General features: G+C 34.0%; 1 protein-coding gene across 6 annotated transcripts in view; it reads left to right on the top strand.

Annotated features, from left to right (window-relative positions):
* The window catches only part of Tmem131 (Transmembrane protein 131), a 704,637-nt gene that overhangs the window by 496,478 nt on the left and 192,288 nt on the right, over positions 1–15,871 (top strand). For all 6 annotated transcript variants that reach the window (XM_090406393.1, XM_090406392.1, XM_090406391.1 and 3 more), the window contains 2 exons: positions 14,009–14,200; positions 14,298–14,470. In XM_090406393.1, coding sequence (XP_090262519.1) covers positions 14,009–14,200; positions 14,298–14,470 — 365 coding nt within the window. The remainder of the gene's footprint in view (positions 1–14,008; positions 14,201–14,297; positions 14,471–15,871) is intronic.

The raw sequence follows: 15,871 nt of genomic DNA, 5'->3' as shown, positions 1-15,871 counted from the left end.
TACTAAAAGACAAACAACCAGATCCTTCCACAGAAATTAAGCCTGACATTGGTGGTGATGGTTTTTCCCTCCAGTCATTTCCGACCCTAAGTGACTTTGTAGGCATTGTCCACAAAGTGCCGCCCCTCTCCCATTTTATCCACGCTTGGGACCGGCATATGTCTGGGACATATTCGCGATCATAATCCATGTGTGTTCATGGGGCTGGTTTGCCTGTTCTGGGGGACGAAAAACCCGAGTTTGCATGGTGAAAAAACCCCCACCTCCATATGAAACCTGCTAACTCACCTTTCATCAAAAGAGACCAGATAAAGGTTCCTCACATCACTGGCAGGAACCGAACCAAGGTCTTTCTGACCAAAGGGCTTCATCTATACTGACTGAGCTATGGAGAATCCTGACATTAAGCACCGGCAATCTAGTCAACATAGGAACAGAAGAGGGCAAGTTGTTCTTGCTTGGCTCTGCATAGATCAGTCATTTCACACATTTTTATTTATTTACTAAGGATTGATGACCCACCTATGAGTGAGAAATGCCACACCCATCTTACCATTAGTCATATTCTGGTGGAGTGAGAGTGCTTCACACAAGAGAGAAATTATATTTTTACGTATGTGGCAAATCCTATACACTCAGTCAGATGTTATCAGACTCAGACAGATTACATGATGTTTTTAGATTTTTAAAAAACATTAATTTATTCAGTGGCATTTGATTATGGATTTGTATGTATGTAGATGCCACATTGTAAATACTAAACTTTGTACATACATTTTATTTACTCATTTACATTCTACTAACTTCATACATATTTTTTTTTTACTCATTCATTATTTTTTCTTCTTATAACTTTATTTACCTATCAACACCCTGTGTGTTGCTAGATAGATTACATGATAACCCATGTCCTATTATAGATTGCTATTCTTGTGGCATAAAACCCCAAATTAATCCTTCCTTCCAATCTATACCATGTAGTTAGACCCCATGATAATTACTGACTACACTCGTTAATTTACATGTTCATGTTATCTACATCTTCCCTTGCACCCCTGGCTTATAACAATAACTGTATATTTTGTCCTGTCGACAGCTATCTCATACTATATTGTCTCAATTGCATAGCCTTCTGCATCTCTATCTTCATCTGACTTTCTACTTTTTGGCTACAATTCATCTATCATTAACAGTACTCCTGTTCTATTTTCTCTATCCTCCCTGAAAATACTATATACCCCCTACTCACATTCAGTCCCTGTAACTATGTCATCCACTGCCAAGCAGAGCAGGTCTTGCTAATGCCTATAACTTACTGAGGTTGCACCAACCAATGATAAGAATTCCTCCATCTTATTCCTAATACTTCTGAAATTAGTTTACATAAACTGAAGTATTCCTGTATGGCCTTAAATAAATAGTATTACTTATTTATTTTGTTTTTTGTGTTATTTGAAAGAAACCTCTCATGGCACAGTTATCTCTTAAACAACACGACCACCTTTGCACTGACTACCCTTGTTCAGTTTCTAGATTTTTTGTTTTCCTTCTCATACTCATCTATACTTCGAATCGAATCCTCTGTGGATTCAATTCGAGGATCCTGCTTGTCACATATTTTATTTAGTAATTTCTGCTGTGTCTGCCGTTCAGTATCACTCATATATTCCAACTTAATAGACTCTAATTAGTTATTTTGGCCTGTGCTATGTGGGTGAACTGATGCTGACATTAGAAATTTGGAAAGACATATTTGTTTAGAGTGTCCACTGTCTGGACAGTACAGTCACTTGAATTCATGCACAGTGTTGGATTTTTGTAGCTACTCAGATTTAAGCAAATTAATTTAGTGTTCATAATTTTACAGGTTATAGCAAGACATAGGACAAAATTAATATGAAAAATATTACATTAGCAGTTTAAATTTAAATGGCTGGACAAATGTGAATAACTTGTTTATAAACTGCATGTATATGCAGTATTTAAGTAGCTGAAGAATGTATTTAGGTTGCTTTTTATATAAATATTTAGCATGCAACATCAAGAACTTTTAACAAAGCATGCCACACATCTTTGTTAAAAGTGTGTGTTGTGTGCCACACACGTTAATTCTAAGACTGGAAACCTGCGTATTAATGTTTTTCATGCACACCTGTGCTGGCAAAAAAAAATATTCACTGTTTACAGGGAATATTTGTTAATAAGCCAACTTAATCAAGAACCTCTGTCACTTCAGTGTCCACATTTGCTGTCATGCATAATCTTAGGTTGTATTATGTTATTTTACTAAATAACCAAACTACAATCATAATTTATAACTCTCCCCCCCCCCCACAAGTATTCTGAAGAAAATGCACTTTTTAATCAAGTAATGAAGACCAGTCTATTTATTGCTTCATTTTCACAGTGGCACAGCCAACACACTCCTTGAATAACCATTTAGGACAAATAAGTTCAAAAGGATCTGAAGTTCTGTCTTAAGTTGATTTTCATTTTTAAAAATCAGACATGCTTAATTTTAGAATGTGGATAATACCTAGCTTTTGGGAAGGATGGTGAATGGATTAATATACTTATGCTTATGATACACTTCCAGATTGACACCATTGTCAGGTTGCTTTATGATGAGAACATCCAGGAACGGAAGTTTCATCCTTTTTCTAATTTCATTGTAAAATTAATTGTAGGCATAAAAGAGTTAAGAGAATGAAAAAATACTTTTAGACTTAAGTGTTTCTAAATGACGAAAACATCATTGTTATATCTTCACCAGATGGCTGATTTCAGAGAAGCTTGAGCTAAACATTTTTCAAAATTCTCCATGAAGAGATCAGCTGACAGGTGATAAAGAGCTCCCATTGCTAGTCCAAATTGTTTGTAAAAACATTATTCTGCCAAAAGAAATTGCATCAGAGGTAGTGTTCAAACAGTTGGTAATGACTAGTTTTAAACAATCTGTAACACATCACCATAACTATATGTATAGATATATAGTAAAGTATAGATTCACTGTCAACCCATTTCTGTATGTGAGCTCTTACCAACCTTTCCAACATCTTTACCACTGCTCCAGAGATATTGTTAGGTCAATAATTTCACATAAGCCTTTGCACCACCCTTGGGTGATGGGATTAATATACAGTCTGATCAAAGGCATAGCAAGTTGAGTTCAACACTTTTAGCATGCTAAGGCATTTCTTGATGAGGAACTGTTGATGAGTTTGAGTTCATTTATTCTGAAATATGATCTTGGCACTGATCCTTATAAATTGAAAGAAGAGACTAAATTTTTGAAGAGAAACATGGGAGAAACAAGTTAGGTTCAGGTTATTATCATCAGGTTATTATTATTGTCAGAATAGCCGTGAGATCATGGGAATATAACAAGAATATGTGACATTTTCCTACAATTACTTGGGACAAACAATAAAAACGAATAACGATTTATCTGAAGAACTAGCAAAAAGAAAGCAAGGCTATTATTCAACTGCATGGCTATTATTCAACAAACTTAAAGAAACACTTACTGATCCAAATCTTGACATCTCTGTGAAAGCAAAACTATTTAATAGTGATATTCTTCCATCACTCACATATGGATCAGAAACATGGAACACAACAAGAAAAGAAGAGACTCTCAGAATAACTCAGCATGCAATAGAACGCAGAATTTGTAACATCAGCAAAATGGAACATGTTAGAAACACGGAACTAAGAAAGAAATCGGGCGTAAAAGATGTGGTAACTGCAGTATATGAAAGCAAGATGGAGATGGGCAGGTCACATAACCAGACTCAAGGATAACAGATGGACATATAGAATACTCAACTGACAACCAAGAATAAAGAGAAAATTTGGAAGACCACCTACAAGATGGGAAGATCCACTAGTGGAATCTATGGGTATAACATGGAAGAGAGAGACTCAAGATCAAGATTGTTGGAGGCATCTTTGTGACCTGCACTCATGGAGAAATCCTGAGTGAAACACGGGTCCCTCAAGGTAATGTGACATTTGTAGATCTGGATGCTTATCATATGATGCCAAGTGACAAGCTGTTTAAAACAGGTTCATCACTAATTTACATCAAAGACATTTTGATGTAAATTAGAAGTAAGACAAGGGTGCATGATATCCCATTGTTATTCATCACCTCTGTGGATGACATTATGAAGAAAGCAGCATTAAACCTGAGATCAAAATCAGAGATGATAAACTCAGCTCTTTACTTCATGCACATGATGTTACACTCCTAAATAAATCCACTGCAGATATTCAAGACTAATGTAAATAACTTGTAACAAATCTGGCATGAAGACCATTCGTAAAAAAAAAAAAAAAGACAAAAAAAAACTACTATTAAAATGTATAGGAACATGGAATCAACTACATTCTTAGTCGAGAATTTATAGAGTAGATAAAATGTTTTAGCCACATAGGCATATTTTTCATGCAGAGGCCAAATTAAACATGGAAATCTATTATAAAATAAGCAAAACTTGTATAATGGGAAACCAGTTAAGACAGTTTATATGGAATGAGAGATAAATTAGTAAAACAATAAACTAGCTATTTAGAAAATACTATTGAAACCAGTTTTATCTTAGGGATCTGAGAGCTGGGTTAAAAGTAAAACCATGATCAAGCTTGTGATCACAGGTATGAGAGGTCTGAGAACAATTAAGAAAGTGAATGTAATAGCATAAATGATAGAATCATATTTAAAATGAAGATATTATATTAACACTGTTAGCATTCAAGAATGTGTGGGCAGAACTAAACTCAGATATTAGCACTTATATAGAATAAAAGAGGAAAGATTAGCAAAATTGGTTTTAACTTGGATGGTAAGAAATGGCAAGCTAGAAGTAAGACTAATATCCAAGTAGATCGATGCAATTAATGGTGTGTTAGAAGGCCAAAATATCTTATATAATATAGCAATACAGGAGACCTGACAAATAACAGATTAAATTTGCAAGAAAATGGTTGGTAAGGTACACTTAATGTGTAGTTTCTCATATCATCCTGTACACTCCTTGATGCTGTGTATAAGGAATTGATGATGACGAGGATGATAAAACTACTGAATCAAGTAAATATTATTAATAGTTTAATATTAGAACTGCTGCTTGATTTTAGTGCATATGAGAGAGAGAGAGCGAGAGAGATTGATATTCTCAAATATACATTTTGGATGTATAGCAGTATATGTATGATTTCTGAATTTTATAATGTTTTCTTTAATTTTATATATATATATATATATATATATATATATAACGCAGTGAGACACACATAAAACATTGAAAACCTTGAACAGTACCTTCACAGTGAAGAATTTATAGAGACAACACATATGTTAGAATAATTACTTTACTTATAATTAAGAAAATAATATTCGACGTCTCAACCTCTGTATTGAGGTCATCATCAAGAAAATATATGTACAAATCATGAGCTACATGACACTGCACATAAATAAGATGAGTCTAAATGTTTTGATAATCATTTACCCTAGTCTGACTTCTGGTGAGAAAAAAAAAAAAAAAAAATATATATATATATATATATATATATATATTTATAAAATTAATTTAACTGACTAGAACCCGAGCAAGTATAACAAAAACCTTTAATAAATCACGACTAGTTTCATCGGTGCTCCGACTTCTTCAGGTGAGAAAGAAAACACATAAGACTTATAAAAAAAAAAAATAACAAGGTAAAAAACATAGATTTTCCAGCTTAATAAAAAGAAGTAGAATAGTAACAGTTATATTTGAATAGGTGACCTTGTGCTACCATTGGCATGAGTTGAATGTGTGCGACAGCTAATTTTAGAGCGCTAGTACTGGATTACTGCGTTATGGGAATCAGGTTCAAGTGTGAAGGGAGAAGGGAATGTTGAATATTATGTCAAACTCTAACCTTGAAAAACGGCCACACCAAGTTCATTGGAAATGCACTACTAATTTATATATATGCAAGGATGAATTTGAAAGAAGAATTATCAAATCAAAAGAAATAGTTCTGGGCCCTTCACACTTGAACAACAATCTAAGCTACAATTTGCCTGATTCCCATAGCGCAGTAATCTAGTACTGGCGCTCCAAAATTAGCTGTCGCACACATTCAACTCATGCCAACGGTAGCATGTGGTCACCCATTCAAATATGACTGTTACTATTCTACTTCTTTTTATTAAGCTGGAAAGTCCATGTTTTTTACCTTGTTATTTTTATAAGTCTTATGTTTTTTCTTTCTCACCTGAAGAAGTCGGAGCACCGATGAAACTAGTCGTGATTTATTAAAGGTTTTTGTTATACTTTCTCGGGTTCTAATCAGTTAAATTAATTTTATAAATGTATACATCCTGAGTAAATCCTAATACACACAAACAAACAATACAAAATATGAGGCTCATCTTCTTGAATGTCAGGCAGTGTCAAGTAGAGTGATTTGGGCAAATATCAGAATGGAGAACTGGACAATGAGACTTATTTGTGCCTATGGTCCCACACAAGATTATACTAAGGTAGAAGTGGAGGAATTTTTTGAGGCTCTAGAGCAGTGGTTCTCAAAGGGTGCGCCCTGTGGTATTCCAGAGAAATATGTGTCCAGATATAAAAATAAATATAGTTACTTTATTATACCTTTTCATTACGGATATACCGCTCTTTTTGTCAACACATCATTATTATGTTAATTAACAGCGGTTTTTCTTGCAAAGAGAACAAGAATATGGTTTATTCTTGTTGTGTATATTACTTATTTTAAAAGTGTTAGAAGTGGATGTTATGTGCATATTACTTATTTTCAGATAAATTCACCCAAATAAAATGGATAGATTTCTCAAAAAGAAGCGTGATATTGAAGAATCAGATTCTGGAAGTGAGCAAAAGTTAAGTGCAAGTAAGAAAGCAAAATCGCGGCCTACTTGCAAATATAATGAAAGTTATTTAAGCTTTGGTTTCACTTGGACCGGAATTGAAGATCATCCTTTGCCACTATGTTTAGTATGTGAATGTAAATTGGCAAATGAATCATTGCTTCCTAGTAAATTGAGTAAACATTTTAAAACCATACACTCTAATTTAAAAGATAAATCTGTAAGTTTTTTCAAGAGATTGTCTGAACAGCAAACAAATGCGGCAAATTCTTTTAAAAGTATAATGACTGTTACTGATAAAGCTCAAATCGCTTCTTATCAAGTCTCAGAACTGATAGCAAAAAATATGAAAGATCATACTTTAGGTGAGTCACTTATTTTGCCTGCATGCAAAAAAATGGTCATGACAATGCTAGGAAATGAAGCAGCAATGAAAATAAGCAAGATTCCTCTGTCCAACGATACAGTTCACAGGCGTATTATAGAAATGTCTTCTGATATCAAGAAAAATTTATGCAGTAATAAACTTCAGTATTCAAATTTTGCATTGCAAGTTGATGAGTCAACAGACGTTACCAACAAGGCGCAACTCTTAGTAATCGTCCATTTTATTAATGAAGATCAAATAGTAAATCAGTTTCTTTTTTGCAAAGAATTAAGTGTGTCTACAAAAGGTGAGGACGTTTTTAACATTTTGAATAGCTATCTCGATAAATGGCAGTTGACATGGAAGTTGTGTGTAGGCATTTGTACAGATGGAGCCTCTTCCATGGTAGGCTGTGTTAAGGGTCTTACATCTTTTGAAAAAAAAACAAAATGAGAATGTTATCGTAACTCACTGCTTTCTTCATAGGGAGGCCTTGATGGCAAAAACATTGGGAGAAAAATTAAGAGAAGTTTTAGATCAAGTTGCTCAGATGGTAAACATTATTAAAACAAGACCTGCCAAATCGCGTTTATTCGAAAAGCTTTGTATCGATATGGATTCACAACACAGAAGGCTGCTTTTACACACTGAGGTGAGGTGGCTGTCAAGGGGGAACGCACTTACCAGTATATACGAGCTACGACAAGAATTTCTTGCATTTTTTGAAGAGATGAAACAATTACATTTTTGTAACCTCCTTCGGTGCGAATTTTGGATTGCCAGGTTACAGTAGTTGGCTGATATATTTCAGCAGCTTAATATTTTGAATACTAGCATGCAAGGGAAAGAAGAAAATACTCTCACATCCACTGACAAAATGAAAACATTTCAGAGAAAACTACAGATTTGGAAAAGAAAAGCTGTCGAAGGTAATTTGGAAATGTTTCCATTGGTAAGTAACACTTCCAATAATAGTTGAACATTTAACAAGTTTAGAAGAAAAATTGAGTTCTTATTTTCCATTACTTAACACTGACAGTACGATTGGATTAGAAACCCATTTATGGAAACTTCAAGTGATTTTGGTTTAACATTAACAGAAGAAGAACAAGAAGAACTGGCAGCTATATCCACTGATTGTGGATTGATGATTAAACATAAGGAATTGTCTCTTGAAGCTTTTTGGATTTCTATAAAAGAAGAATATGTGTCAATATCTAAAAAAGCTTTGAACATTTTACTACAATTTTCAACATCATATTTATGTGAATTAGGATTTTCTACCCTCGCCACAATTAAGTGTAAAAAGAGAGGAACTCTTCAATGTATTGATGAAGAAATGAGAGTTTGCCTTTCAAATATATGCCCAAATATTGAAGCAATCGCTAGGACACATCAGGCTCATGTTTCTCATAAACACAAGAATGAATAAACTTAAGGTATGTTTTATTTTTTTTTATCGCATTATTTTTCTGTAATATTTTAGTTAATTATTATAAAATATTTCTCAGAAATGTGAATATAGTGTGCCTACAATTATTTGTAGGATTTTGAATGCATCCTGACTTCAAAAAGTTTGAGAAATACTGCTCTAGAGAAAGCTACTGACACAATGAAAAAGGAAAAGTTGGTCCTTGTTGGGGATCTAAATAGCAGAGTAGGAAGTGATTGTCAGACATACAAAAATGTTTTGGGAAAGTTTGGAGTATAGAGCAAAGCTAATAATAATGGCACAAATTCACATGGAGAGAAGAGGCAAGGAATAAGAAAAGTCTCATTGACTATGTTATTGTTGATAGTGATGTTTTCCTCCTGGTGCAGGACACCAGAGTGTACAGAGGATTTGAAATTGGAAGTGATCACTATTTAGTCTTGAGCAGGATAAAATTGAATTTCATATCGAAAAGAATGACATGTAAGAAAGTTTTAAAGTGAATAAAAGTTGAGCAGCTCTCAAATGTGAACTGTAGACTAAAATACACAAAGATTATTGAAGGAAAAATGAATGAGTTTGAGAACAGGAACCAAACCTTGGAGATTCAGTGGCAAGCCTTGAAGAAAATCCTGATTGATTCAGCCAGAGAGGCATGTGGTGAAGTTGTCTGCAAGGATAGAAAAATTAGAACTCCATGTTGGACACAGGAAGTTAAAGAGGCAGTGAAGGAAAAGAAGAAAGCATATCAAAAGTTCCTGGCCAATAAGTCAGCTTGTGCTCTTAGAGAATACAGAGACAAATGTAAGAAAGCTAAACACTGTGTAAAACTAGCTAAACAAAAGTCATGGCAGGACTTTGGCAAGAACATAGAAAATAAATATCAAGAAAGCAGCAAAATATTCTGGAGGTTATTGAAGAAGCTTAGGAATGGAGGAAAGAGTACTGTAAAAGGAGTTAGAGATGATAAAGGTGACATGAAAACGGGAGAAAAAGATATCCTTGAAGTATGGAGTAATTACTTCGAAAATTTCCTGAATGAAACAAGCAGTGATGACAGCACAGTGATAAAAAAAAAAACACTGACTAGGCATGCAGTCAGGAATACATATCCATACTTGAAGTAGAAAAAGCCATCAAAAGCCTAAAATGTGGAAAGGCAGCAGGAGTAGATGATAATCGACCAGAAATGCTCAAGTATGGTGGTATAAAAGTCTTACACTGGCTGCACTGCATAGTTCAGAATGCTTGGACAGAGGGACAGATTCCAGATGATTGGAGTAGAGCTTTCATAGTACCCATATGTACAGAGGATTTGAAATTGGAAGTGATCACTATTTAGTCTTGAGCAGGATAAAATTGAATTTCATATCGAAAAGAATGACATGTAAGAAAGTTTTAAAGTGAATAAAAGTTGAGCAGCTCTCAAATGTGAACTGTAGACTAAAATACACAAAGATTATTGAAGGAAAAATGAATGAGTTTGAGAACAGGAACCAAACCTTGGAGATTCAGTGGCAAGCCTTGAAGAAAATCCTGATTGATTCAGCCAGAGAGGCATGTGGTGAAGTTGTCTGCAAGGATAGAAAAATTAGAACTCCATGTTGGACACAGGAAGTTAAAGAGGCAGTGAAGGAAAAGAAGAAAGCATATCAAAAGTTCCTGGCCAATAAGTCAGCTTGTGCTCTTAGAGAATACAGAGACAAATGTAAGAAAGCTAAACACTGTGTAAAACTAGCTAAACAAAAGTCATGGCAGGACTTTGGCAAGAACATAGAAAATAAATATCAAGAAAGCAGCAAAATATTCTGGAGGTTATTGAAGAAGCTTAGGAATGGAGGAAAGAGTACTGTAAAAGGAGTTAGAGATGATAAAGGTGACATGAAAACGGGAGAAAAAGATATCCTTGAAGTATGGAGTAATTACTTCGAAAATTTCCTGAATGAAACAAGCAGTGATGACAGCACAGTGATAAAAAAAAAAACACTGACTAGGCATGCAGTCAGGAATACATATCCATACTTGAAGTAGAAAAAGCCATCAAAAGCCTAAAATGTGGAAAGGCAGCAGGAGTAGATGATAATCGACCAGAAATGCTCAAGTATGGTGGTATAAAAGTCTTACACTGGCTGCACTGCATAGTTCAGAATGCTTGGACAGAGGGACAGATTCCAGATGATTGGAGTAGAGCTTTCATAGTACCCATATGTAAAAAGGGAAATAAAACTGAATGTGAGAATTACAGAGGTGTATTCCTACTGAGTGTTCCTGGTAATATATTTGCATGTATACTTGAGAAATAGTTGAGAAGAATTGTGGAAGAAAAGGTTGGTGAAGAAAAGCTGGATTCAGGATCAGATTTTTACTTTACGACAAATAGTGGAGAAATCATGGGAATATAACAAAGATCTGTATTTAAGTTTTGTCGATTTGGAAAAGGCATATGACAAGGTGCCAAGAGAGAAGCTATTCAATACGCTGCAGTTATATGGTGTCAATTGGGCATTATATCAAGCAATACTCAGTCTTTATTTGAGTTGTAAGTCAGCAGTTAGAATTGAAGGAAGTACATGAAGATGGTTTAATGTTAAATCTGGTGTGAGACAAGGATGTGCATTATCCCCTCTGTTATTCATTATCTATATGGATCACATTATGAAGGAAAGTGGTATTAAACATGATATCAAAATTGGAGATGTTAATGTCAGCTCTTTGCTTTATGCGGACGATGTTATACTTCTGAATAAATCCACTACAACTCTGCAAGATTCTCTGACTAAATTGAATAACTGTTGTATTAGATATGGTATGAAGGTCAGCAATAAAAAGACAAAGACAATGAAAATAGGCAGAATCATTGAAAATGTCAACTGTGTTGTGAATGGAGAACCTATGAATAAGTAAAACATTTCAGCTACTTAGGCACGACTTTTAGTGAAGATGGTAAATTAAATATGGAAATAGACAACAGAATCAACAAAGCTGGTATGGGTGGAAGTCAATTGAATAAATTCATATGGAATAAGAGAGAAATTATTCAGAACACAAAATTAGCTGTATACAAGACAATGTTCAAATCAGTTTTAACTTATGGATCTGAGAGCTGGGTCAGAAGTAAAACGTTTGACCAAAGACTAGAGACCACAGATATGGGAGTCCTAAGAAAGATTAGAGGCATGAACAGATGGCATCAATGGCAATATCATATTAAAAATGAGAATATTAGGAAAGAACTTGACATTGTCGTCATCCAGGAATGGGTTAGCAGAGCTAATCTCAGGTAGTATGGTCACTTAAACAGAATGGGCGAGGAAAGATTAGCAAAATAAGTGTTCTCTGCCAAGTTGGCAGGAAAACGACCCAGAGGAAGACCAAGATATAGGTGGATTGATATGGTACAAAGTGCCTTAGACGATAGAAATATAAGATCTGATAATGTTGGAGTCTTGACAAGTAACAAACTGATTTGGAGGAAATCTGTAGATAGGAAGTTAGTAATGATGTAAATTTTTCATGTGGTACTATCATATCGTCTACATCCCTTGAAGGTACATGGCAGGAATTTGATGATGATGATATACACACAAAATTAAAAATTTATTCACAAAATAAAATAAACTTTTCATGCATAATAGTATAATAAAATACGATGATTTAAAAAAAAAGTTTTATAGAGAACTACATTAAACAATTTCTAAAGTTCTCTCATATTAAGGTTTTCTTAAGTCTGGGGCTGTTCTGGATGCTATATTGGTTGAAGATGAGTCCTCCGAATTCTTGGAATTATTCATCTATAATTCTTGTTTAGATTTGGATGATGTTTCAGCATTTCACAGGCTCCTTTGAACTTTCTTTCAGACCAAATTTTTTTGTGGTGTAGGGACTTGGTGCCTTTGCAGTCAATTCTGTGACATGTTTGAAGTGCATGGTTTGACGGGCCTGTTTAAGCATAGTGGAGAAATTTAATGTGGTGTTTGTGTTCATCTTTTCTCATTGGGATAGTGCACCCTGATTTTCCTATATAAGGTAAGTTGCAGGTGCACTGAATTTTATAAACTCTGGGTGGACAAGGTATGAAAAGAGGATCTTTGGATGAGCTGAGTAAATTTCTTAATTTTGCAGGAGGTTTGAAGGTTTCCTTAATATTGTATTTATGTAATGTTCTATTTTTTCTGATATGCCCCTATTGTATGGCTGTGACATTCTTATATTTTTTGCTTTTAATGGCATTTTTGTGGACGATCTTTTGAACTTTTTTTTATTGTAGCCATTTTTTATAATTTGGTTAATAATTCCATATTCTTTGTTCAGTGTACTTTCTCTTTGGAGCAAATTGTTAGGACTCTGTGCTTGAAGGTGCTGATGACCCCTAGTTTGTGTGTTGGTTGGTGGTATGAATTTTTATCTATGCATTGGCCCATGTGTATGTGTGTGTGTAGGTTTGCAGTAGACTGTGAATGAGAGGCAGTCTGAGGGAAGACTTGTGACAAGTTTGTCTAGAAAAGGAATTGAATTATTGTTTTCAATCTTGATGGTGAATTGGATACATTTGTTTTGTTTATTCAAGTGGCTTAGGAATGTAATGTTTTGCAGCCATATGGCCAAATGGTGAAAATATCAGACTTTGGACTTTTGACTTGCTGAATCTAGAGCTCATTGCTTGAAGTTTTCCATGTAAAAGTTTATTTTTGTCAAGAAGAAAACAATAGAATTAATCAAATCGGTGATCCAGACAGGACAGAAGATAACCTGAATATGAATGAACTTGATTAATTGTTTACTGTAGTTCTGCTATAAAACTTTTTTAATCATCAGTTTATTATTATACTAATATATATGAAAAGTTTATTTTATGAATTAATTTTTAATTTTGTGTGTGTGTATATATATATATATATATATACATATATATATATATATATACTTATTTTAATTTATTTTATTTCACCAGAGATCAGGCCAGGAGAAACTATTAACAAAACATTTAGATTCATCTTACTTTTGTGTAGTGTCGTTACTTGTGTCCTGTGTATATGTGTGTTTTCCTTATGATGACTTCAATACATAGGTTGAAATGTTGAATATTATTTTCTTAATTATAACTAAAGTAATTATTTTAAAATGTGTGTTGTCTCCATAAATTCTTCACTATGAATGCTGATTCCAATGTAACCTTAAAAAAAAGAATTGAACAGTGCCTGATTTGAAAAGCGTTGAAAATTCCTTGATCCAGACTAGCTTATATTTAAACTTTAGTTCATAAATGCATATTATTTTTAAATGATTCTGAAAAGGATATGGAACCTTTTACAATTAGGTCAAAGAGTTTGCCCTAGAAAATCCCTCAAGTCTCCCAGTGCTGGCACAAATAGTTCCATTAGCTTTATATCCTAGTCCAAATAGTGCTTTAGAGATGCTTTCTCATAAGCTTGGTGGAGATAGTAGTACAAAAGAATCGAACAGCATTGATCCAGATTTGTTTACACTTCAGGATTTAGAAGAATTTAATGTGAGTAATCTGTATTCCTTCCAGATTGATTCTATTTTTGTTTAAAATTTTGTAAGTTAACATAAGAAGTTGATTTTTTTTCTTCTCATTTTTATAGTTTAAGCCAGATAATCCAATTCCAGCATATAGAAAAAGTTTAGAAGAATTTTTTGGAGTCCAAACTCATAAGCAGAGTATTGCAATGCTCTTAACTCCTGGAATGAGAGTGAGAATACAAGTTGGTTTTTCTCCCAAAGATGATGTTTTAAGGACATCTCTTATTCTCATACGGTAAAGTACATTTCGTATTACATTTCATTAGTTTTGACTTGTGTGTGTTAATCATTGGAAATTTTGGAATAAGCATTCTATAATAGGTGAAAATGATACCTTCTTGAAATATGAGGTGTCACAATTTTAAACATTTATATCTTTGAAATGAAAATATTAGAAAAATTAAGCTGCATGTTATTGCTTTAAGTTTCCTGTGGTGGTTTGTGTGTGGAGCATGGGGGGGGAGATGAATTATGTGGACAACATCCCATTTGTATAGCACTTTCTTCCATGCACAAGCAGATAGGTCATCAGTAACAGTGGCAACAGCAGCAATTTGTGTACAAAATTCCAGGAAGAACTTGAGTTCTGTAGGAGATCGGTATACTGCTCCTTGGAAAAAAATCTCAAATTGGGTTGAGGTAGGCTCATAGCTACCTTTGTGAATGTGATAGAGCTCCATCTAATTGATGGATGACTCCTGCTCCAAACACATACTCATCTTAATGTAGTAAAGTTCTTTTATTTAAAGTAAAGAGCCAATAGGCTTCATTTCGGCAATGTAAAACATTGCCGAAATGAAGCCTATTGGCTCTTTACTTTAAATAATTTATGGGTGCACCTTTTTGACAACTCGTATAGCAGAGTATATAAGTTCTTTTCGCTATACCCTTAGTATTATACTTTGGTCTAGCTATTCACTGATGAGATCTCAATAAAGATCGAAACCGGTCTGGGTAGTGACCTCCCACCATAATGTATAACATCATACATCTCCTAGGAGATGGGTTTTACATTATGGAAAATACTAAGAATAGCGATCAGAACTTTCTCCACCTTTGTAACGAGTTGCCCTAGTTTGTACTACATACTTGAACTACGTACTTTAGCTTACGCTCGTAGTTGCCGATACGTTTATAGTTACTATATTTGGCATGAAACTCTTTGATTCCGATCTTTGAGTTTCTTATTTGGTTTTAAAACAATGTGGGATTTAATATCCCCTTAATTTAAATGTAGTGAAGTTCTACAAAAATGGTTGAGCATAAAATTATTTCAGTGATTGTTTCTTTCACTAAGCAAAAAAGGTCCATAATCCTTTTAGATTATGGACCTTTTTTGCTTAGTGTTGTCACATTCAGGTTCCATGTAATTATGTATGATTTCTAGTCCTTATGCTTGAACATTGTGTTTGTTTACTCTGCCACCCAAGTGAAATGCAGTTCCATTTTTCTGGTTAGTAAATTTTTCTTCTTCTAAATGCTGGAGCACCTGACTACAGATCTTATCTAGATTATTTCCTGAAGCTTGTTACAAACATCTTGGGTGTCATCATCATTGTTGTTATTGCAACCAGTGTTTTGCTTTCAAAATAAGTTTAATTTTTTTTGCATTATGACTTATTAATTACTAATTAAT

Source organism: Typopeltis vanoorti, chromosome 16, assembly GCF_054136105.1.
Source record: "Typopeltis vanoorti isolate ZY-2024b chromosome 16, IOZ_Tvanoo_1.0, whole genome shotgun sequence".
Taxonomy (NCBI): Eukaryota; Metazoa; Arthropoda; class Arachnida; order Uropygi; family Thelyphonidae; genus Typopeltis; species Typopeltis vanoorti.
The sequence above is the reverse complement of the archived record's forward strand: the minus strand, read 5'-3'. Positions and strand labels throughout refer to the sequence as shown.